Source organism: Aspergillus undulatus (assembly GCF_047715775.1).
Source record: "Aspergillus undulatus strain CBS 261.88 unplaced genomic scaffold BDV17scaffold_1, whole genome shotgun sequence".
NCBI lineage: Eukaryota > Fungi > Ascomycota > Eurotiomycetes > Eurotiales > Aspergillaceae > Aspergillus > Aspergillus undulatus.
This window is the reverse complement of record NW_027396605.1, coordinates 1,510,772-1,529,858: the sequence shown is the minus strand read 5'-3', so window position 1 is coordinate 1,529,858 and position 19,087 is coordinate 1,510,772. Positions and strand designations below refer to the sequence as shown.

The 19,087-nt window shown below is 50.6% G+C and overlaps 8 protein-coding genes and 1 non-coding gene across 9 annotated transcripts; 6 read left to right on the top strand and 3 right to left on the bottom strand.

Moving 5' to 3' along the window:
• Positions 1-585: 585 nt before the first annotated feature.
• chsD (chitin synthase D) lies at positions 586-3,044 on the top strand (the record flags this gene model as incomplete). Its single annotated transcript, XM_073760881.1, has 3 exons — positions 586-630; positions 686-852; positions 908-3,044. 3 exons carry the CDS (start codon positions 586-588, stop codon positions 3,042-3,044), a joined length of 2,349 nt encoding a protein of 782 aa, XP_073621471.1.
• A 122-nt stretch (positions 3,045-3,166) lies between these two features.
• On the top strand, positions 3,167-6,129 carry hsp88 (Hsp70 chaperone Hsp88; the record flags this gene model as incomplete). Its single annotated transcript, XM_073763425.1, has 5 exons — positions 3,167-3,786; positions 3,856-3,887; positions 3,962-5,408; positions 5,468-5,770; positions 5,824-6,129. The coding sequence occupies exons 1-5, from the start codon at positions 3,712-3,714 to the stop codon at positions 6,127-6,129; spliced, it is 2,163 nt and encodes a 720-aa protein (XP_073621470.1). The 5' UTR covers positions 3,167-3,711.
• Positions 6,130-7,043: 914 nt separating this feature from the next.
• Positions 7,044-7,134, top strand: BDV17DRAFT_t10. The gene has a single exon. It is a non-coding gene; the product is annotated as a tRNA-Ile (tRNA).
• An 885-nt stretch (positions 7,135-8,019) lies between these two features.
• Positions 8,020-9,543, top strand: BDV17DRAFT_11535 (putative mannosylphosphate transferase (Mnn4)). Its single transcript, XM_073753923.1, has 3 exons — positions 8,020-8,677; positions 8,733-9,160; positions 9,212-9,543. The coding sequence occupies exons 1-3, from the start codon at positions 8,300-8,302 to the stop codon at positions 9,321-9,323; spliced, it is 918 nt and encodes a 305-aa protein (XP_073621469.1). The 5' UTR covers positions 8,020-8,299; the 3' UTR covers positions 9,324-9,543.
• kat1 (putative 3-ketoacyl-CoA ketothiolase (Kat1)) lies at positions 9,464-11,297 on the top strand. Its single transcript, XM_073753924.1, has 3 exons — positions 9,464-9,830; positions 9,922-10,102; positions 10,173-11,297. Exons 1-3 carry the CDS (start codon positions 9,763-9,765, stop codon positions 11,175-11,177), a joined length of 1,254 nt encoding a protein of 417 aa, XP_073621468.1. The 5' UTR covers positions 9,464-9,762; the 3' UTR covers positions 11,178-11,297.
• Positions 11,252-12,749, bottom strand: BDV17DRAFT_11482 (putative zinc metalloproteinase). The gene has a single exon (XM_073753910.1). It carries the CDS (start codon positions 12,352-12,354, stop codon positions 11,326-11,328), a length of 1,029 nt encoding a protein of 342 aa, XP_073621467.1. The 5' UTR covers positions 12,355-12,749; the 3' UTR covers positions 11,252-11,325.
• Positions 12,750-13,439: 690 nt separating this feature from the next.
• BDV17DRAFT_249798 (HMGL-like-domain-containing protein) lies at positions 13,440-15,199 on the top strand. Its single transcript, XM_073756262.1, has 5 exons — positions 13,440-13,803; positions 13,884-14,083; positions 14,154-14,234; positions 14,318-14,385; positions 14,476-15,199. Exons 1-5 carry the CDS (start codon positions 13,680-13,682, stop codon positions 14,750-14,752), a joined length of 750 nt encoding a protein of 249 aa, XP_073621466.1. The 5' UTR covers positions 13,440-13,679; the 3' UTR covers positions 14,753-15,199.
• Positions 15,200-15,331: 132 nt separating this feature from the next.
• On the bottom strand, positions 15,332-16,001 carry BDV17DRAFT_11467 (uncharacterized protein). The gene has a single exon (XM_073753905.1). The coding sequence runs from the start codon at positions 15,886-15,888 to the stop codon at positions 15,370-15,372; it is 519 nt and encodes a 172-aa protein (XP_073621465.1). The 5' UTR covers positions 15,889-16,001; the 3' UTR covers positions 15,332-15,369.
• Positions 16,002-16,156: 155 nt separating this feature from the next.
• BDV17DRAFT_286317 (glycosyl hydrolase) lies at positions 16,157-17,900 on the bottom strand (the record flags this gene model as incomplete). The annotated part of the gene is made up of 2 exons (XM_073760880.1): positions 16,157-16,263; positions 16,319-17,900. The coding sequence occupies 2 exons, from the start codon at positions 17,898-17,900 to the stop codon at positions 16,157-16,159; spliced, it is 1,689 nt and encodes a 562-aa protein (XP_073621464.1).
• Positions 17,901-19,087: the final 1,187 nt, after the last annotated feature.

The window sequence follows — 19,087 nt, the reverse complement described above, 5'->3', positions numbered from 1 at the left end:
AAGCTAGTCTTCATTGGGAAGTCAGGGACTAACCGCTTTGGGACAGCTCCTGGCCTCCTTCCAAATCAGTCCAACTCACTTTCACTCCAGCACTGAACAACATCCTCGACAAGGTCATTGATCAAGAGAACTGCTCGGGGTCGTCAGGCTGATATACTCATTTATTTGGCCGCTGACGGCTGGACAAGTGCCATCCTTCTTGCTCAGAACAGGTTGTTGAGCAACATGATCCCTCACAGCCGTAGTCCGGGGTTGTCCGGGACACCTGCCTCGTTCTTTCCACAGAAAGCACTTAATGATACCCTTCAATTGCTGCAACTGGTCTTTGCTCTTTGCCTCTACCACTCAGCTCATCGCCGGCATATATACGTCAACACTTATATCAGCATCAACTACAGCCCTATTTCGCTTATTGAGCTCGCCGGTGGCAACGACTACGGTGGATGCATACGAGAGCAGCCGGTACTGGACCATCTTACGATAATCTGACGCGCGCGACCAGCTCTCTCATCTGTACGCAAGCGACACTTCCCATCATTGATCGCCCGTGTCTCCATCGCTCCATCCAATCTGGTGCGGACCGCCATGGCAAAGGCTAGTGACTTGCCGGCAAAATGGCCTGTCAAAGACGTAAGCTTGAGATTGCTTGTAAGTTGAAGATATTATTAACGGCCTCGACTACCAGATAATCTTCATTGCCACCATCAGTCCCTTCATGATTGCAGCCTTCATAGAATGGGTCCTTTTCCTTGCGGCCTTCATATACTGTCTCGCCAAGGTGTACCAAAAGGCAGACCACTGGAGCATCAGGTTTCTTGCCGTTACAATGATCATCATCTTCTCAGCGCTGAGGTACATTTTCCCGATTAGCCTCGTGGCCAGGAAACACAAGCTAACATCAGGCCAGGGGAATCTTCCTTCCTGTTATGATCACGACGCTTCCATTTCCCCCACATATTAGCCGAAAATTCCCACCCGCTATGGTCTCATTCCTTCAGTGGTTCGCATTTTGGGCCTTTGCCGGGCTTCTCACCATACCATGGCTGTTTTGCGTTTACAGGATTGTCACCAACTCGATAGGAAAGACAAAGAGAATCAAAGAGGTCCTCGACGCTGCAACTGCACCAAAGGTCGTGATTATAATGCCAGTCTACAAGGAAGAACCGGAAGTCTTGATTAAAGCAGTCGACTCCGTCGTCGGCAGTGACTACCCCGGGCGTTGCATCCACGTATTCCTTTCATACGATGGCAGCTTCATTGACGAGCCGTATCTTCGTGTGATAAACCATCTCGGTATACCGATATCCCTTCGGAACTACCCACAAAGCATTGATGTCACATACAAAGGGGCAAGAGTCACTGTGTCCCGCTTCAGGCACGGCGGTAAAAGACATTGTCAGAAGCAAACATTCCGACTTATCGACAAAGTGTATGCGGACTACCTCAAACAGCATGACGATCTCTTCCTGCTGTTCATCGATTCGGACTGTATGCTTGACCGATTTTGTCTCCAGAATTTCATGTACGACATGGAACTGAAGCCAGGAAGCAAGCGAAACATGCTAGCGATGGCCGGGATCATCACGTCGACTACTGAAAAAAACTCTCTTATCACCGTGTTACAGGACATGGAATACATCCATGGACAACTTTTTGAACGGTCTGTGGAGTCTGGCTGCGGCGCGGTAACCTGTCTCCCAGGAGCACTGACGATTCTACGATTCTCCGCATTTCGCAAAATGGCCAAATACTATTTTGCCGACAAAGCTGAGCAATGCGAGGATCTCTTCGACTATGGAAAATGCTATCTCGGCGAAGACCGCTGGTTAACTCACCTCTTCATGATTGGGGCGAGGAAACGCTACCAGATTCAGATGTGCACAACAGCCTTTTGCAAGACGGAAGCAGTGCAGACTTTTGCCAGTCTTTTGAAGCAACGCCGCCGGTGGTTCCTCGGTTACATCACTAACGAAGTATGTATGCTGACTGATGTTCGCCTATGGAGACGATATCCCCTATTGTGTTTGGTTCGCCTCCTGCAAAACACCGTCCGGACAACTGCCCTGCTTTTCTTCATCCTGATCATCTCAATAATGACGACTACCAGCAGAGTGGATGATCTACCCGTCGGCTTCGTCGTCATATCTCTTGCGCTCAATTACTCTCTTATGTTCTACTTCGGCCTGAAACTCAAGCGATACAAGGCCTGGCTTTATCCACTGATGTTTATACTGAACCCTTTTTTCAATTGGTTGTACATGGTCTACGGAATATTCACTGCTGGACACCGCACGTGGGGAGGACCTAGAACCGATGCCGCCAGGGCGGATGACTTTACCACTCCCGAGCAAGCCGTAAGACAGGCGGAAGCCAAGGGGGATGAACTGAATGTCGAGGTAGAGACGTTTCGATCGGCAGTTGAAGGGAAGGGAGTACCTGTCCGCCCGTGGAGGAAGCTCACCGGACGCTTTTCAAATGAAGACCCTACGCCTCCTAAAGGGATTACTGGTGTGGGCATCGATCCTGAAACCGGTCTAACAAAGTTCTTGTCTCCCCTTCCAGAAATTCCTCGGATTGGCCTACACACACCCTGGTCGACGGAGTCCGTGCTCTCATCCGAGTCTGGCGTGGATTCCATTGAGATGCCGCACAATGTGGAGAGTCTGATGAACGACGAGAAGAACTACCTCAGTCGCAAGGCACAAGAGGCCGCAACGCCTCGTCGAAGCGTTGATTCATTTCATGAAGTTCAGAAAACAGATGTTACCCAATCACTGAGACCTAGCGGTGATACCGACAGCATGACGCAAGACAGCCGAACGGAGCTGACGCTTTCAGAAGGTGCAGGCACAGTATCGGATGACGATACAGAGGTAGCGGATTCTCTGGCCGTAGAATCGTCGAGTCTTGCCAAGACTTCGTACGAGTCGACGGGCCCCCTTACGATTAGCAGAAGCATCTCGGAGGCAGAAAGCTCTCAAGTACAACGCTTGAGCAAGAGTCCAAGGATGGCAAAGTCGCGGAAACGAGGAACAGTTGCCTGAGATCTGGTGCAATGCGACATGAGCACGGATGCGAAAGATGGATATTGCTTGTAGTATGTAGCTCTACGGCAGTGATTGAGTTCATAATGGGGCATTCCTCCTGTTTTATTAGCAGTGCTGCAAATACATTGTTGAGTATCCTGTATCCTCCTAGTAAGCGCATCTATTGAGAAGCCGAATGGTCTCGGAACTATCGATAAGCCAGGTGACGATCACGAACCCCTCCAAAAATGGAATTCTGCCGCTAACAGCAGGCGGTGAGTGAGGGGAAACGTCCAGCAGGAGCCAGAAGGTTCGATGGGCACCAGCCAAGGTAGTGAGGCTGCACAAAGACAAGTTGTCGACTCGAGCTTTTCACCACAAATAGACGTGCTTTCTTGCAAGTCCTCCTGCTAGACAGTTTCCCTGCCCTCGACTTCGTGTTCATCAACAACGCAAATTGTCGGAAGTGGACCAGAAGAAAAGTCTTGACCGCTTGACGACCCAAGACAGCCCACGTTGCTGGCCCTAGCCACATCTCCGATACCCAAGCCCGTTGCTCCAGTGGCGCCGCTGCTGCAAATTATTACTATCACCCAGATTCTCCCCTCTTACCTTTCGCTCTCTTCTCCATCTCTTCCGAACCCCCCTCCTCCTACCATCCCCCGTCTACCAACTCTCCGTCACAATGTCTGTCGTCGGTATAGATTTCGGTGCCCAGAGCACCAAGATTGGTGTTGCCCGCAACAAGGGTATTGACATTGTGCGTCTTCCCGCCCCGCTGCTCATTTTTACTATTTTCCTCTCCGCTAACATGTCATCGACCCAATAGATTACCAATGAAGTTTCAAACAGACAAACACCGTATGTTCTCTCTCATTACCTTTTTGTGTCGTGCTATTGCTTTTGAACCAAAACTAACCTAAATTCGTGACCAGTTCTATGATCGGATTCAGTGCTAGAAGCAGACACATTGGTGAAGCCGCAAAGACACAAGAGACGTCCAACCTTAAGAACACGGCTGGCAACCTCAAGCGCTTGATTGGCCGCTCATACAACGACCCCGATATCGCGGTCGAGCAGGAATTCAGCGTCGCTCAGCTCTGTGACGTCAATGGTCAGGCCGGTGTCGAGGTCAGCTACCTGGGCAAGAAGGAAAAGTTCTCCGCAATCCAGCTTGTCGCCGCGTACCTTACCAAGATCCGTGATATCACCTCTAAGGAACTGCGTCTCCCCGTCACAGATGTCACGATCAGCGTTCCCGCCTGGTTCACCGACATTCAGCGCCGCGCTATGCTTGACGCCGGTGAGATCGCTGGCCTCAAGGTTCTCAGACTGATCAACGACACCACTGCTACCGCTCTCGGATACGGTATCACCAAGCTCGACCTTCCCGGCCCCGAGGAGAAGCCCAGACGGGTCATGTTCGTCGACATTGGTTACACTGATTACACTGCTACCATCGTCGAGTTCCGCAAGGGTGAGCTAAACGTCAAGGCCACTGCTTACGACCGTCACTTTGGTGGCCGTAACTTTGACAAGGCTTTGACCGACCACTTTGCCGATGAGTTCAAGGAGAAGTTCAAGATTGATATCCGCTCCAACCCCAAGGCTTGGGCCCGTACGCTTGTCGCCGCTGAGAAGCTCAAGAAGGTTCTCTCCGCTAACTCGGTCGCTCCCATGAGCATCGAGTCCCTCATGGAGGACGTTGATGTTCGCGCGATCGTCAAGCGTGAGGAGCTGGAGGAAATGGTCAAGCCTCTGTTGGACCGTGTCACAGTACCTCTGGAACAGGCTCTTGCCGAGGCTAAGCTCAAGCCCGAGGACATTGACTTCGTCGAGATGGTTGGTGGCTGCACTCGTGTCCCTGCCATCAAGGATGCTGTCAACAAGTTCTTCAACAAGAACCTGTCCTTCACCCTCAACCAGGATGAGGCCATCGCCCGTGGCTGTGCCTTCGCCTGCGCTATCCTCTCTCCCGTTTTCCGTGTCCGTGACTTCTCCGTTCACGACATTGTCTCCTACCCCATCGAGTTCACATGGGAGCAGTCTCCCGACATTCCCGACGAGGACACCAGCTTGACTGTCTTCAATCGGGGTAACGTTATGCCCTCCACCAAGATTCTCACATTCTACCGCAAGCAGCCCTTCGACCTTGAGGCTCGCTACGCCAAGCCCGAGGCTCTTCCCGGCAAGATCAACCCCTGGGTTGGCCGTTTCTCCGTCAAGGGCGTCAAGGCCGATGCCAACGACGACTTCATGATCTGCAAGCTTAAGGCTAGACTGAACTTGCACGGTATCCTGAACCTGGAGTCTGGATACTACGTTGAGGACGTTGAGGTTGAGGAGCCTGTCCCCGAGGAGGGTGAGAAGAAGGACGGTGAGGTAAGTTAATACAAAGCAATTTCTCCTTTCAGTTGGCCGCGTTGCTGACGTTTCGCTAGGCTATGGACACTGACAACGGCGAACAGCCAAAGAAGACCCGCAAGGTCAAGAAGCAGGTTCGCAAGGGTGATCTGCCCATCTCCGTTGGCTCCGCTCAGCTTGAAGAGTCTCTTCGGAATACCTGGCAGGAGCGCGAGAACACCATGTACATGGACGACAAGCTCATTGCCGAGACGGACGAGAAGAAGAACGAGCTCGAGGGTACCATCTACGAGATGCGTGACAAGATCGATGGCGTCTACGCTGAGTTTGCCAATGAAGAAGAGAAGGACAAGCTGCGGTCCAAGCTGACCGACCTTGAGGTATGTACTTTCGACAGTTCTATTATCTACAATAGCGTCTAACTTTGTCGCAGGATTGGCTGTACGAGGAGGGTGAAGACACCACCAAGTCCGTCTACGTTGCCAAGCTCGATGAAATCCGCTTCGTCGCCGGTCCCATCATCCAGCGCCACCGTGAAAAGCTCGACGCTGAGCGTGAGGCTATCCAGAAGGCCCAGGAAGAGGAGGCTGCTAAGAAGCGTGCTGAGGCCGAGGCCAAGCGCAAGGCCGAAGAGGAGGCCAAGAAGGCCACAGAAGACGCTAAGGCCGAGGAGAAGCCCGACGCTGAGATGAAGGACGCCCCTGCCGAAGCCGAGAACCCCGAGGCCGAGAAGCAGTAAGCGGCCTGATTGGAACTTGGAACCTACCGAGTTTATTCCATTTTCTTTTGCATCATTGAGCCCATGCATATACAGCTTGATGAGGACCGCGATGAATAAACACTCAGTTTCGTCGGACTGCTTTTGTGCCCTTTCTTTTTCTCTCCCTCACGAAACGACAGTTGTAGAACGATTTTCATTTTATTCCCCTTTGTTGATGACCCTTTTTATACGATGTGCCATTGATTCAAGCTACTTGCTTGGTTCTCTGGACGCATCATCTATGACACGACGGATGGACTAGATACCAGACATGTGGATAGACCGCTGGCGAAAAGTGTTCATACCGCTAATACTAGAGGATTTAATACTGTCCTTGCACGTTTCGTAGATCTGTAGTATGTACGATCAGGCCTCATAACGGCTATAGGAGCGGTCGGAGACTTGAAATTTGCCCCATCCGGGATCTTCTAGCCCTAATCTCGGCTCAAAGTCTGCCGCGATAATTTCACCACCATACTTCCATGTTGTCCATTGTTCCTGGTATCTTTTTGCTATTGTCCCAACTAAATGGTCAGGACTATGCCACCGATTACTGAAACCGGAGCGCGACATGCATTACTTACTTTTGCTGAATAGATATTGGGGGGGTTGCCCATCGCCCTAAGCCATGTCACCTCGCGTTGCAGAGTTTTATTTATTTTGCGACCCAGCGTTAACTACAGCTGAACCCCTGAGAAACACGAGGGAACAAAACATGATGAATGCACTCATCCCAATACACTCAACACCAACAATAACGACCAGTAAGTCTTCCCCTATCTAAGCCCTGAGAACCAAAGTCAGTACGCCATCACGTCATTCAACGAACAGCGGCAAACCTCATTTTGAACTTTCGATATATAAGTGCGATGACGAGAAAAAGGACATTATCTGGTCCCGTAGCTTAGTCGGTTAAAGCGTCAAGCTTATAACTTTCTCAAGAGGGAGTCTTGGCGATCGCGAGTTCGATCCTCGCCGGGACCAGTTACTTTTTGCAGTTTTTCACTACCTTACAGTAGCCCGTCTCATCTATGGTTTGCTTTACATTATTTCCTCTTTTTGCCCCGATTTGCCCCTTCCGAAATTGCTGCGCTGTCGTCGTATTCGTTTAATCCCATCTTGGGCCCGGTGGTGGAGCGTCAGGGATAGGCGGCATTAAGATAGTCAAGAGTCGTGGGGAAGATGTGCACTTGCACAATCGACAGGCGAGGATGGTAGTTAGGTATTTAATTCAATATGTGAGACCTTCAATTTTATTATCTTACTGGCAGAAGATCTATCTATAACTAAGAATCTGAAACCGACAACGATCATCAGGTCTTGTATGCTTGGTTGCAGCTCGGTCAGATCAAAAATGTGGAGACGGCGATTCGGGCAAAATGGCACGCGACTGGGATGATGATCAGGATTCAAGGTTCTCACTATCTTCGGTGGATCTTCTATTCATTCTGCGCATTTACTACAGACTCACCGTCTTTCTCCCCTGTTTGACTTGTTCATTCCTGGATAGACTGGTAGAAACGGCCGCAGTCTGCCAGTGCCTAGGCTCAAGATGCCTGGTTCTTATCCTTGTCAACGACCTCCTGTAGCCAATATGCTCCCAGATAATGGAGCAGCCTAAAAGCACTGAGCACTTTGAGCCCTTAGCCCCGTCGGCAGTTGTCCCTGACTCCTGTCCCTGAACGCCCAGTGGAGCAATATAGTACCGAAAGCAACAAAAGACAGCGAGCCATGGGAAGGAGCCAGCGGACTGTTCGGCTCGGACTGTTTGACTTCCCTTTTTTCCAAGCTTCCCAAGCCAAGTCCGACCCCTCACGATCTCATGTCCTTTCCCTCTTGTTCCTTCGTCTATTCTGATCCTTCCCTCGTTACTTTTGCTTCTTGGATTCTTGAGGTTACTATCTAGGCCGGTCAATCTTTCGGTCTTCACCCTTCGCTCACAGTGACCTTCCGGCCTTGCTTTCAAGAGTCCACCCTATTCCACCGTATCTTCCTGAGTCGAACCTCATATTCTATCTTTAAGACACCATTTTTATTATCTTATTATCCTCGACCGTCCCTTGCTCCTGCACAGAATGCGAACGGAAACGTGATTCTCCCTTGTGACTCCGACGCCAATCCCACCCTTCGCACCCCTTCGGACGTCGAGATGAAGCCTCAAGGCATCCTGGCCCTCGCCGCTGCACTTTGCACCGCAACAGTCACAGCCATACCAAGTGCTATTCCGCGCGACTCACCGGACTCCAGTTACGGCCACGGCACCCTCCTCGGACACAATCCACCACACGATCTATGGGCCAAATACGGGCTCAACACTTCGGACGAGTACAAGTACTACCAGGAGCCCGGGAACGACGAAATCCACGCCCACTATGACTCGCGGTTCTTCAAGAATCCCGTACCAGAGGAGCAACGCTCGCAGGTCTTGACGCATATTGTCCACTCGTATTTCGAGTTCTTCAACAAGAATAATTTGGAGACGTGGATTGCGCACGGGACGCTGTTGGGATGGTGGTGGAATGGGAGGGTATGCACTTTCCTGACTTGTCATTCAAGGTATATCTTGGCTTAAAACTGTTCAGATCATGCCTTGGGACTGGGACATCGACACACAAGTCTCTGAAGCTACGCTGTTTCGTCTCGCCGATGAATTCAACGGGACGGAACACCACTATAACACCACTTATCCCCACGTCGAACACTCCTACCTCCTCGACGTCAACCCGTGGGCGCGGCAACGTGATCGCGGAAAGGGCCTGAACATCATCGACGCTCGGTGGATCGACATGAAGACAGGGCTATACATCGACATCACGGGCCTCAGCCAGTTGGACAAACTGAAACCGAACGAGTGGGGATGCAAGAATAACCACAAATACTTGATCAGTGATATCTACCCACTTCGGTCGACTTTCTTTGAGGGCGTGGCGGCGAAAGTACCATTCCGCTTTGAGACGGTACTAAAGGATGAGTACAAGGACAAGGCGTTGACGGACACAACATATAACCAGTGAGTCACCTTAGTTGGGACGGCAAAGAAAGGTAGAGCTAACTAGTGTAGTTATACTTGGGATTCCGAGCTCGAGGAATGGATCTCTGACGAGGTCATCGCCGCGCAGAAGCAGAAAGAGGATGAGGAAGCGGAGGGCAAGGATGATAGACAGTACGAGTAGACTGTCTATTCGCTCCGGCTCATAATTGCAACGTACAGAGGACTTTCTATACCCTCCAGCTTGTTGAGTCATTCGCCTGCATAATACTTCTAGGGCTGTTGGAGTTACGGGACTGGAGTTATGGCTTGGTGCATCGCTGTATCAGATATATTGGTTTATTATTATTAACGTATTAATATTACCATCGTTACTAGTCAATCTCGTCGAGCAGTTATTGGAACTTGGAAGTATGGCAATGCATCGGCATTGGCATTGTTGTCTGATTCGCCACTCGGATAACATCGCAGGCAGAGATGCCTCGGCTCTCGTTCGGCTGCCCCAGACTCGGTCATCGTCAAAAACTCCAGACAACTCAACTCCTCTTTTTCTCACCTTTCGTCCCTTTGACATTCTCACACCCATTCACCACCGAATATCGTTCATCAAATAGAAATCAAATATGGCCGCTGAACGCCTAAACTCTATCCTGTCCCACCTCCGCCCCGGGAATAAGGGCGTCGCCGCTATGTGAGACCGCCGCCACCACCACCACCACCACCCACCTTCCCTAGGTCCTTTTCTAGACGAACAAAAAGCTAAGACGAATCTATGACTTTAGCACACAGAAGAATCCCGACGACGTCGTAATCACCCTCTCGCTACGCACACCGCTCACAAAAGCCCGCAAGGGCGGGTTCAAGGACACAGAGCTCGATTACCTCGTCTACGCACTCCTCAAGGAAGTCATTGCGAAGAGCCAGATTGACCCTGCCCTTGTGGAGGATGTTTGCTTGGGAAACGTTAGTTCGCTCTTAATATCTGTTATATCTGAACGCCTGGAGGACAGAAGTATTAATAGTGGTATCATAGGTCAACGACGGCAAAGCCGCCTACCTCGTCCGGGCCGCCTCCCTCGCCGCCGGAATCCCCCACACAGCCGGCGCATCCTCCGTAAACCGCTTCTGCTCCTCGGGCTTAAAAGCAGTCCAAGACATCGCGAACCAGATCTCGCTTGGCGCAATCGACGTCGGCGTTGCCGTCGGCGCAGAACTCATGTCCGTTGGCGGCGACAGACTAAATAAACCCTTCAACTCTGAAGTTCTGCAGAACCAAGAAGCCGCAGACTGCATGCAGCCTATGGGCCAGACGAGCGAGAATGTAGGCAAGGACTTCAACATCTCCCGTGCGCAGCAGGATGTCTACGCGGCTGAATCGTTTAGGCGTGCCGAAGCCGCGCAGAAGAATGGGTGGTTTGATGATGAGATTGTGCCTATTACGACGCGGGTGAAGGATCCAAAGACCGGCGAGGAGAAGAGTGTTACGGTGAATAAGGACGATGGCGTGCGCTACGGCACGACTGTTGAGAGTCTTAGCAAGATTCGCCCCGCGTTCCCGGACTTCGGCGATAAGAGTACAGGCGGGAACTCGAGCCAGGTTACCGATGGTGCGGCGGCTGTGCTCCTCATGCGCCGCAGTAAGGCCATTGAACTGGGCCAGCCGATTCTCGCCAAGTTCGTCGGGGCGACTGTTGCTGGCGTTCCGCCTAGAGTCATGGGTATTGGGCCTACGGCCGCTATCCCGAAGCTTCTAAGCAAATTCAACATCGACAAGGACGAGGTCGACATCTATGAGATCAACGAGGCGTTTGCCAGCATGGCTGTCTACTGTGTTGAGACGCTGGGGCTCGACCATGCGAAGGTTAACCCGCGGGGCGGTGCTATTGCCTTGGGTCATCCGCTTGGTGCGACGGGGGCAAGACAGATCGCGACGATTCTGAGCGAGGCAAGACGGACGAAGGCTAAGGTGCTTGTTACCAGTATGTGTATTGGGACTGGGCAGGGGATGGCGGGGTTGTTTGTTAATGAGCAGAATTAAGTTGTTTATGAGTTGATTGTACATATTATTTGACGAAATATGGAATGCCATTATGTCTATGTGAGAATCAAACGATGCGTAGGTTGGGTATATGTGGCTATACAGAATAACATGAAGCAAGAAAGCAAGGAAATCATATCAGTTCAAATCATGAAGAAGGATCCCCCCTCTCCTCCCTCGCCTTGCTAGCCCTCTCCTCCGCGGCCCTCGCAATCATCTCCCTCATCCCACCTGCACCACTAACTGAATTCCCCGTCCCAGCCCCTCCAAGAACCTGCGAACTCCCCACAAAACCCCCCTCATCAAAGTGTTCGGCATCGCGTTCACTTTCCCAATCCCCAGGATTATAGAACTCCGCCCCACCGCCAACCTGCTGCCCACCATGTTTCCAATCCCCCCTCTCAACCTCCTTCTCAATCCTCCCCGTCAAATTCCAAAAATCCCGATCATGCTCCGAAAACACACAATGCGCCAGCTCATGGCAGAGCGTCTTCCTGATGGTCCGGTAATCGCGATACCCATCGTATGCGTCCGTCCTAAGGCGCAGCTCAATCACCTCGCCCTTATTCCTGTTTAGACCTAACGTTCGCGACTCAGAGGTCGTGTGCAGCACGGGATCCATCTCCGTTAAGAGCCCAACGGAGAATTTATGCGTGCTCATTGCGTGTCGGATCCCGGGATCGTTGGCGAGGCGTTCGAGGAATTTGAGTGATTTGCTTGGGTTGGGGAGGTATGCGAGCGGTTTTAGGGAGTGAAAGGTGTATGAGTCGGTTCCTTTATCGGAGAGGGTGCGGATTCCACCGGTTCTGCTTGTTGAAGATGCAGCGCGCCGATTCTGAGCGCGTGCTTCGGCCCGCGCAGCCTCGCGGTTTTCAGTCCGTCGCTTGATCTCCGCGCCTTGGGTATTTAGGTCTGCGATTTCCTGCGCAGGGGTTCCGAGGAGTGTTATTTTTGATTTGGGGTTGTCGAGGGGTAGCGAGGAGAGTGGTGTCGGCGGGAAGGGCGACTTCGTCAATCCTGGCTTTGGGGCGATGAGGAGCTTCATGTTTTCTATCGGGATGTTTAAGGCTGAGGCGAGGGTTGTTGAGAGGTCTTGGAGGGTGCTTTGTGCGGGGAACGTGAGGGGGTGCGGTGTGCCGCGGTGGTGGACGGTGAGCGTTATCGTTGGGTCAGCCATGTTGTATTGGATGGTTGTATAGGTATTCAGACGGTGAGGTTTGAACGGTGGAAGGAGGCGCAAGTAAGCGCAGGCGACCTGATGCTTATAAGACGCGGAGGAGGCTGCGGCGTTGATGATGAATCCGGCTGATCTTCGATCGCCTTCGATTATTGGTTAGTCAGCCGGGGATAGCATGCCAATGTCCTCGTGTACATAGCTCATCCGAGCCACCCGCAGAGCTCATGAGACTCACCCCAAGCACGTGATGCCAAGACCATTATCAAGCAACAACAACTCAAGCAAGCTTAAAAATAAGATACTGAAGTGCCTTGAAATCAAACTTTCTACCTCTCCATATTTCAACCAAAACAATAACTGGTTACTAACTGGTTACTAACTGCTTAGCAACTGCCTAAGGAAATACTTATTAAGGAAGTGAATATAAAAAAAGAGGGCCTAAGATAAGAAGTTTTGAAGTATTTAACATTTGTCGACCTTTGGTGACCGCTAGGAATCCGCTTCAACGCCGAACTTACTATTAGTCAGCCTCCACTCGGTCATATATCGTATCATTCTACTTCCTATTTTAGTTAGTTAGCTTACCCCTATTTCTTCTGTATATAGTGTAGCTTCGCTGCTAGATTCAATGGATCAGACCTTCATACTTTGGGTGGTGAGATACCGATGATTACAGACGCCGCCGACTCTGACAACATTCTTGGAAAGCGCTGCTATTACATTATAAAGTTAATAGTATTGGTAAGTTCTGAAAGTGGTCACTCGAGTTGAAATTTCGTTTAAGCTAATTCGTGCATCACATGACCGCCAATTCCACTACACCAAGGGCCGAAGTATAGGATAGCATAGCTGTATAGTTGTAGTTACAACCCCGAGTTGCCTAATTCCTTGAATGACACGGGCTAGATCAAGTCTCCTACATTTATATCAGAGTATACCGTAGCGCTTCTGTCGAGCTAGTTGATTAAGGTCGTAGCCAAAGGTAACCGGAGATTCTAGGTGGTTGAAGGTTAACAAGGCACAAGGGCTTTAACACGCGATTGAAAAGTCTAACCATAAAAAAATAGAAATAAAGTTTACCAAGACAAATAATTACTTATATAGGAAGTGCTTTCGCATGAGATATTATCATGAGAAAGGATCTACGCGTCGTCGCAGGAATTAGCCGCCATTAATCCCTTGAGCTTTTGAGTCATAGCTAACATGCCTCTATATAACCACGGATCTTCTGCAGATCTCCTGTAGTATCCCTCAATCACTCAACATACAACTCAATTGAGTGCAATCCCCCAGACCAAATCTCATCGAATGCAACGACAGGCACAATGTGGTCCGCTACCAACCCAATCTCCCACCATACCAGCCATACCATGGGAAACGGTGCCAGCAGCAGCAACAGTGGCGCTAGAGCTCATTGGGGCGGCGATACCTCGAATATCAATGACAGCGGTTGGTGTCCCGAGTCCTTGCTTTTTCTTTGATGGTTTGTTTTGGGAGATTCATAGCTTACTCTTCTTACACTCATCCAGGATCTGATCAGAGGCAGAGCGGCGTCGTGGAGCTGGAACCCTCCCTAACGAACCCGAACCCAAACTCCTCGGACAATCAATTGAACTTTAGGATCATTGACACTACACTGCGTGAAGTCGAACAGTCCGCAACGGCTCACTTCGACACCGCGCAGAAAATTGAAATTGCGCGGGCCCTGGATGATTTCGGGGTCGAATATGTAAGAATGACATGGCTGCAAGCCCCAGTAACGGAGATCAGAAGCTGAGTTGAAACAATACGGCGGTCAGATCGAGTTGACGACCGCGGCTGCTTCTGCCCAATCGAGGGTTGATTGCGAGGAGATCTGTAAGTTGGGTTTGAAGGCTAAGGTACGCTGCCAGTGGCTGAGGCCGTAATGACTTGACTCCTCTTTCCCCTCATGCTTAACAATGGATGGATTGGAATGGGATAGATATTGTGCCATATCCGCTGCAATATGGATGTCGCAAGACTAGCTGTTGAAGCTGGCGTCGATGGGATGTACGTATGCTGCTGTTGTTTCGTCTCTCCAGACCCATAAATGGCCCCATCCATCCTCAACCGAGCTAACTGACAGCCTCCAAACAACAGCAACATGTGCATCGGCACCTCCACCCACCTAATGGCCCACTCCCACGGTAAAGACATGGCCTACATAGCCACCAAAGCCAGAGAAGTCACCGCGAACGTCAAGTCGAACAACATAGAAGTCCGCTTCTCAGGCGAAGACTCGTTCTGTTCCGACTTCACCGAGACTGAAGCTATACACCCTCGTCGACAAGCTAGGCGCGAACCGCGTCTGCATAGCCGATACCGTGGGCGGCGCGACTCCCATGGAAGTCTTCGAGAAGGTGGGCGCCCTGCGTAGGACCGTGGCCTGCGACATTGAGACGCACTTCCACAATGATACGGGGTGTGCGATCGCGAATGCGTACGTTGCTCTTGAAGCTGGGGCTACGCATGTCGATACGACTGTGCTTGGGATTGGTGAGCGGAATGGGATTACGCCGCTTGCTGGGTTGGTGGCTTCGCTGGTGCGCTTGGGGCATGGGTATATCTTGGGCAAGTATAAGGTTGAGAAATTGGGCGAACTCGACCGGTTGGTTGTGAAGATTGTTGGGGTGGAAGTGCCGTTTAATAACTTTGTGGTTTGGGTTTTCGACCGAGACGAGATGACGGGGCACGGCCGACCAGCTGGGTGGCAATTGAAAGAAAAAGACTGTGATTACAGTTGATTGAGATAGAGTAGATCTGGCCTAATTCGTTCATTACCTGCAATGTAATCCATACACCTAGAAGGGTTGATGGTCCTAGCAGGTATTGTATGTAGATAACTTCCCGGTGTAGAATAGATTTAGGAATGTCAGATAGGCTTGACCCAAACATTAGCATCTATAGATTGAAGGAATCAGCTTAGAAGGACTTACCCAGAAGATAGTATCCATATAAAAGCTTCTCGCGATAGTCACAGCCGAATGCATTTCTCTACCAGTCGTCCCAATCGTCGCCATTGTCTCCATAACCTCCACCATCACCGTAATCTGCGCCACCATAACCGGCTTGATCGGAGCCATATCCCTCCTCATCATCCGAAAACGCCGGATAACCCTCAAACTCTGGCTCGTCTACGCCCCACTCGAAGCGACCATGATCTCCGCTGACAGGGCATCCGTTTCCATCATCCGAATCATCTTCATCGTCGTCCTCGGTTCCATAGGATGAGATGGGTACACCGTACAGCGAGTCGGGATCGGAATCGTAGTCTTCATTAATAGGAGGCTTCTCGTTTTCGGTTGTTTTGTCGTTTGCGCTGGCTCGGTCGTACTCGTCGAATCGGCGGATGATTTCCTTTGCTTCCGGAACGTCGTCGTCATTGTGCATCTTTAGGCTATGACTGTTCATGAAGCCTGGCAAATTGCCGTAGCCGCCTTCTCTCACGATTCCGTTCTGGCTCTTTCCCTCGGAGGGGTAGGACGAGGAGCTGGGAGTTTTATCGGAAGGCATGGCAGAGATGTAATGGTTTACGTCAAGATAGTGAGCTTGTTCGATCAATTGCGGTTCCTCATGAGATAGGTTGGATTAAAGGGGAGAAGAGATCCAGAAGCGAAAGGTCTGGGTAGAGACTTTAAGCCAGAGTGAGTTTGTGTGAGGGGGAGAGAGGAAGTGGTGGAAGTGAGATAATTTATTCTGTTTGCTGTGCCTGCCACGTTCTTCACAACACTACTACCTAACTTTGAATCATCGACTTTGTGGTCCTTTATTTAATCCCTTATCACTCTCCAATATTCTGGCCATGTCCTTCATATCTCCATTTACTGATATACGACGGTGTCGATCCTGGTCCTCCATTACTGGTTGCATACGTCCCCAGAAGAACCCCTACAGCGCGTCGAGGTCAGCCAACTTGACCATGGTCTAAGTAAGGACAACCTACCGGTGAATCTCCCAGTTCCTCCACTAACCAAGACGGCTTCCGCTTGCTGGCTGAATCCGAATTGCTCAAAGTCGGGCAGCGAAGCAGACAGGATATAGTGGGCATCGTCCACGGCCTGGATGCGCAAGCGCGCTTTTATCTCCTTCGTGATTGATGGCAGAGCTTCGACAATAGTCCCAGGGACTGTTACGTTCTGTGTTGCTGGTGTGTTTAGATCATCTAAAGCGGTCGTCTGGAAGCGCAGATGAGGAAGCAATTTCCCATCTTCAGAAGACCGGAGAAGAACAACACCTAAATCTATGTGCTGATACTGTGTCAAGAAAATAGTGACGCCGACTTCCTCTCCTTCCTCCGTCGGTTCAAAAGATACGTCCACGCTGTATGTGAAGTATGTATGGCTCTGGCGACGCGCTATCAACGTAATAGCCGTTTCCCCGACGCTTACGCCAGTGACACCTAGACCGCTTATATTGTGATATGATGGTAGCATTCGCAGAGACCATTGCCGCTCGGGTGGTGACACGGTAAAGGCGCCTCTTTTGGGGAATCTCCAGAAGAGAAAATGTTGAGGAATCGGTGTTCCAGGCGCAAAATCAATTCTATCCGGAGCATCAACATAAGACCCGTCCCCGGGAACCTCGTTTGATGGCTGTGGAAGCTTCCAACCAACCATCTTACCTCGAACAGGGTCGAGAATAGGCCATTCGCCGTCTTCCCACGTTACAGGAAACAGAACTGTCTCTCGGCCCATGGGGTAAATCCTCCAAGCTGGACCAGAGCGTGTCGCTAGAGCAACTCCCCACCAATTGCCATTGCCGTCCTGAAAGAGATCCGCATGCCCAACGGTCTGAAAATACTCTGTTGTGTTGGCATTCGTCAAAATTGGGTTGCCGCTATAACCCTCAAACGGCCCCTTGACGTTTTTCGATCGGGCAATGACTTGTTGGTGACCGAGCTCGGTTCCCCCCTCGCCGATGCAGAGATAATACCAGTCATCCTTTTTATAGATATGCGGTCCTTCCGGAAGACCAGCACCTGTGCCGTTCCAGATCCTATACGACGACCCGGTAGCGCCCGTCTCGAGATTGAGCGTTGTCTGCGAGACTCCCGCATATGAGACATACGCGATACCGTCCTCATCCCAGAAGATATCAGGGTCAATATCTCCAATTTCAAAATGAAGCGGCTCACTCCACGCCTCATCAGAATAAATATCTTCAGTCGTGAAAAGCAACCCTTGAAAACTGAAACCCGGATACATTGACACATACGAGGTAAGTAGATAGAACTTTCCTTCGCGGTATCTGATTGTCGGCGCCCAAAGTCCATCTTGCTGTGTCTGCGAAGTGCTATTGGCGATTTCGGGCACTTGGCTTACTCGAGTAACGGCATGACCGACAAGTTTCCAGTTGACCAGATCCTTACTCGCGTATATGGGAAGACCCGGGGTTGTCAGAAACAAGGAAGTCGCGCAGAAGAACGTGTTATCTTCTTCTGGAACAAAGACGCAACTAGGGTCGGAGTGCCATCCGGGAAGAATGGGATTCGTATATGTTGAATTTTCGGCTGCGCTGAAAGACATGACAAACGCCTTCAGTAAACACAATACCCGCCAGTGCTTCATGATTAACTGGAGAATTTTCGAATAAAACCAGCCCTGCCTCAAAGGCCATGGTCGGAATGAACGAGCTCCATACCTTTATACATGATTCGCGCTGTACCAAGCCCGGTCATCTACTCTTCCTCCGTACCTACGTGGTCATCATTGGTGGGCTATTTGGGAAGCGAGCGATATTAAGCGGATTCAACCGGCATATTTGGCGACTGCCTAGGTAAGTAGCTCATAATTCGACAAATGAGATCGGAAACGCATACTTCCATAGTTGCATTGTATGTTGTGGGACGTTTACCGTTTTCCATGGGGTGCAGTTTCCCTCTCAGTTGACCACGTCCGTAGCGCGGGGAACACAATTATAGGCGTCTAGGTGGGGGCGCAGTCCAATACCTCTCTTGCCTGGACAAAGTCGTTTATCCTTCAAGCCATCTTTTCCACCGTGCAAGTATACTTGGAGCCCCCATCAGGTGGCTCGATACTTTTCGTTGAATCCTATCATCAGTGTATCCGATAAACGGCGATATCAATATCCGCGCGACAGCAAATCAACGGAGAGACAGACGAAATCTTCTCGCTCTGAGCATTATCACCGCGATGGGAGAAACCAGGTACGAAATACGTTTCTTGGGTTACCGATAGCAAAGTCCCAGCTAACGAAGCACAAGTGGCAGTGCCGCAACTTCCGATACCTACCAATCGCTGCCAATATTCCAAGCCCTCCTAGACACCTTCGACAACGAACCTGAGCATCAAGACGCTTCCCATCCGAAGTACATTAATGCACTCAAAGGATTTAGCAAGTGGGGATCCTTGGTTTCTATTTTCCCGTTACAGAAAACTGGGCAGTTGCACCCGGCCATCTCTACCCAGGATACCTTGGGCTCGTGCTCCGCGTTAAGCGACTAATGGTATCCGATGATGGAAGAAAATTGTGGTCTAAGCGACCGTATCGTCGCGCCAATATTCAGCGACATCGACATGATAGACGTGAATAGCCTCAAGAAGGTTGTCGAGGAGTCAGCCGCAGGCAATCGATGCTGGGTAGTTGTGTTCTTTATGACCAAAGACCTTATTGATCCTGGAGTTGGGTTTTTCCAGTATCATAAAGGAGATGGAGATGATAAGTACGTCTTATTCTCGTTCCATCCGTCGTC

Coding starts and splice junctions, on each gene's coding strand:
- BDV17DRAFT_11535 (XM_073753923.1), top strand. CDS start 8,300: ATGAAGCCTCAAGGCATCCTGGCCCTCGCCGCTGCACTTTGCACCGCA. Junction 8,678..8,732: donor GATGGTGGTGGAATGGGAGG/GTATGCACTTTC, acceptor AAAACTGTTCAG/ATCATGCCTTGGGACTGGGA. Junction 9,161..9,211: donor ACGGACACAACATATAACCA/GTGAGTCACCTT, acceptor TAACTAGTGTAG/TTATACTTGGGATTCCGAGC.
- kat1 (XM_073753924.1), top strand. CDS start 9,763: ATGGCCGCTGAACGCCTAAACTCTATCCTGTCCCACCTCCGCCCCGGG. Junction 9,831..9,921: donor AATAAGGGCGTCGCCGCTAT/GTGAGACCGCCG, acceptor CTATGACTTTAG/CACACAGAAGAATCCCGACG. Junction 10,103..10,172: donor AGGATGTTTGCTTGGGAAAC/GTTAGTTCGCTC, acceptor GTGGTATCATAG/GTCAACGACGGCAAAGCCGC.
- BDV17DRAFT_11482 (XM_073753910.1), bottom strand. CDS start 12,354: ATGGCTGACCCAACGATAACGCTCACCGTCCACCACCGCGGCACACCG.
- BDV17DRAFT_11467 (XM_073753905.1), bottom strand. CDS start 15,888: ATGCCTTCCGATAAAACTCCCAGCTCCTCGTCCTACCCCTCCGAGGGA.
- BDV17DRAFT_249798 (XM_073756262.1), top strand. CDS start 13,680: ATGTGGTCCGCTACCAACCCAATCTCCCACCATACCAGCCATACCATG. Junction 14,235..14,317: donor AGTTGGGTTTGAAGGCTAAG/GTACGCTGCCAG, acceptor GGAATGGGATAG/ATATTGTGCCATATCCGCTG. Junction 14,386..14,475: donor GAAGCTGGCGTCGATGGGAT/GTACGTATGCTG, acceptor TCCAAACAACAG/CAACATGTGCATCGGCACCT.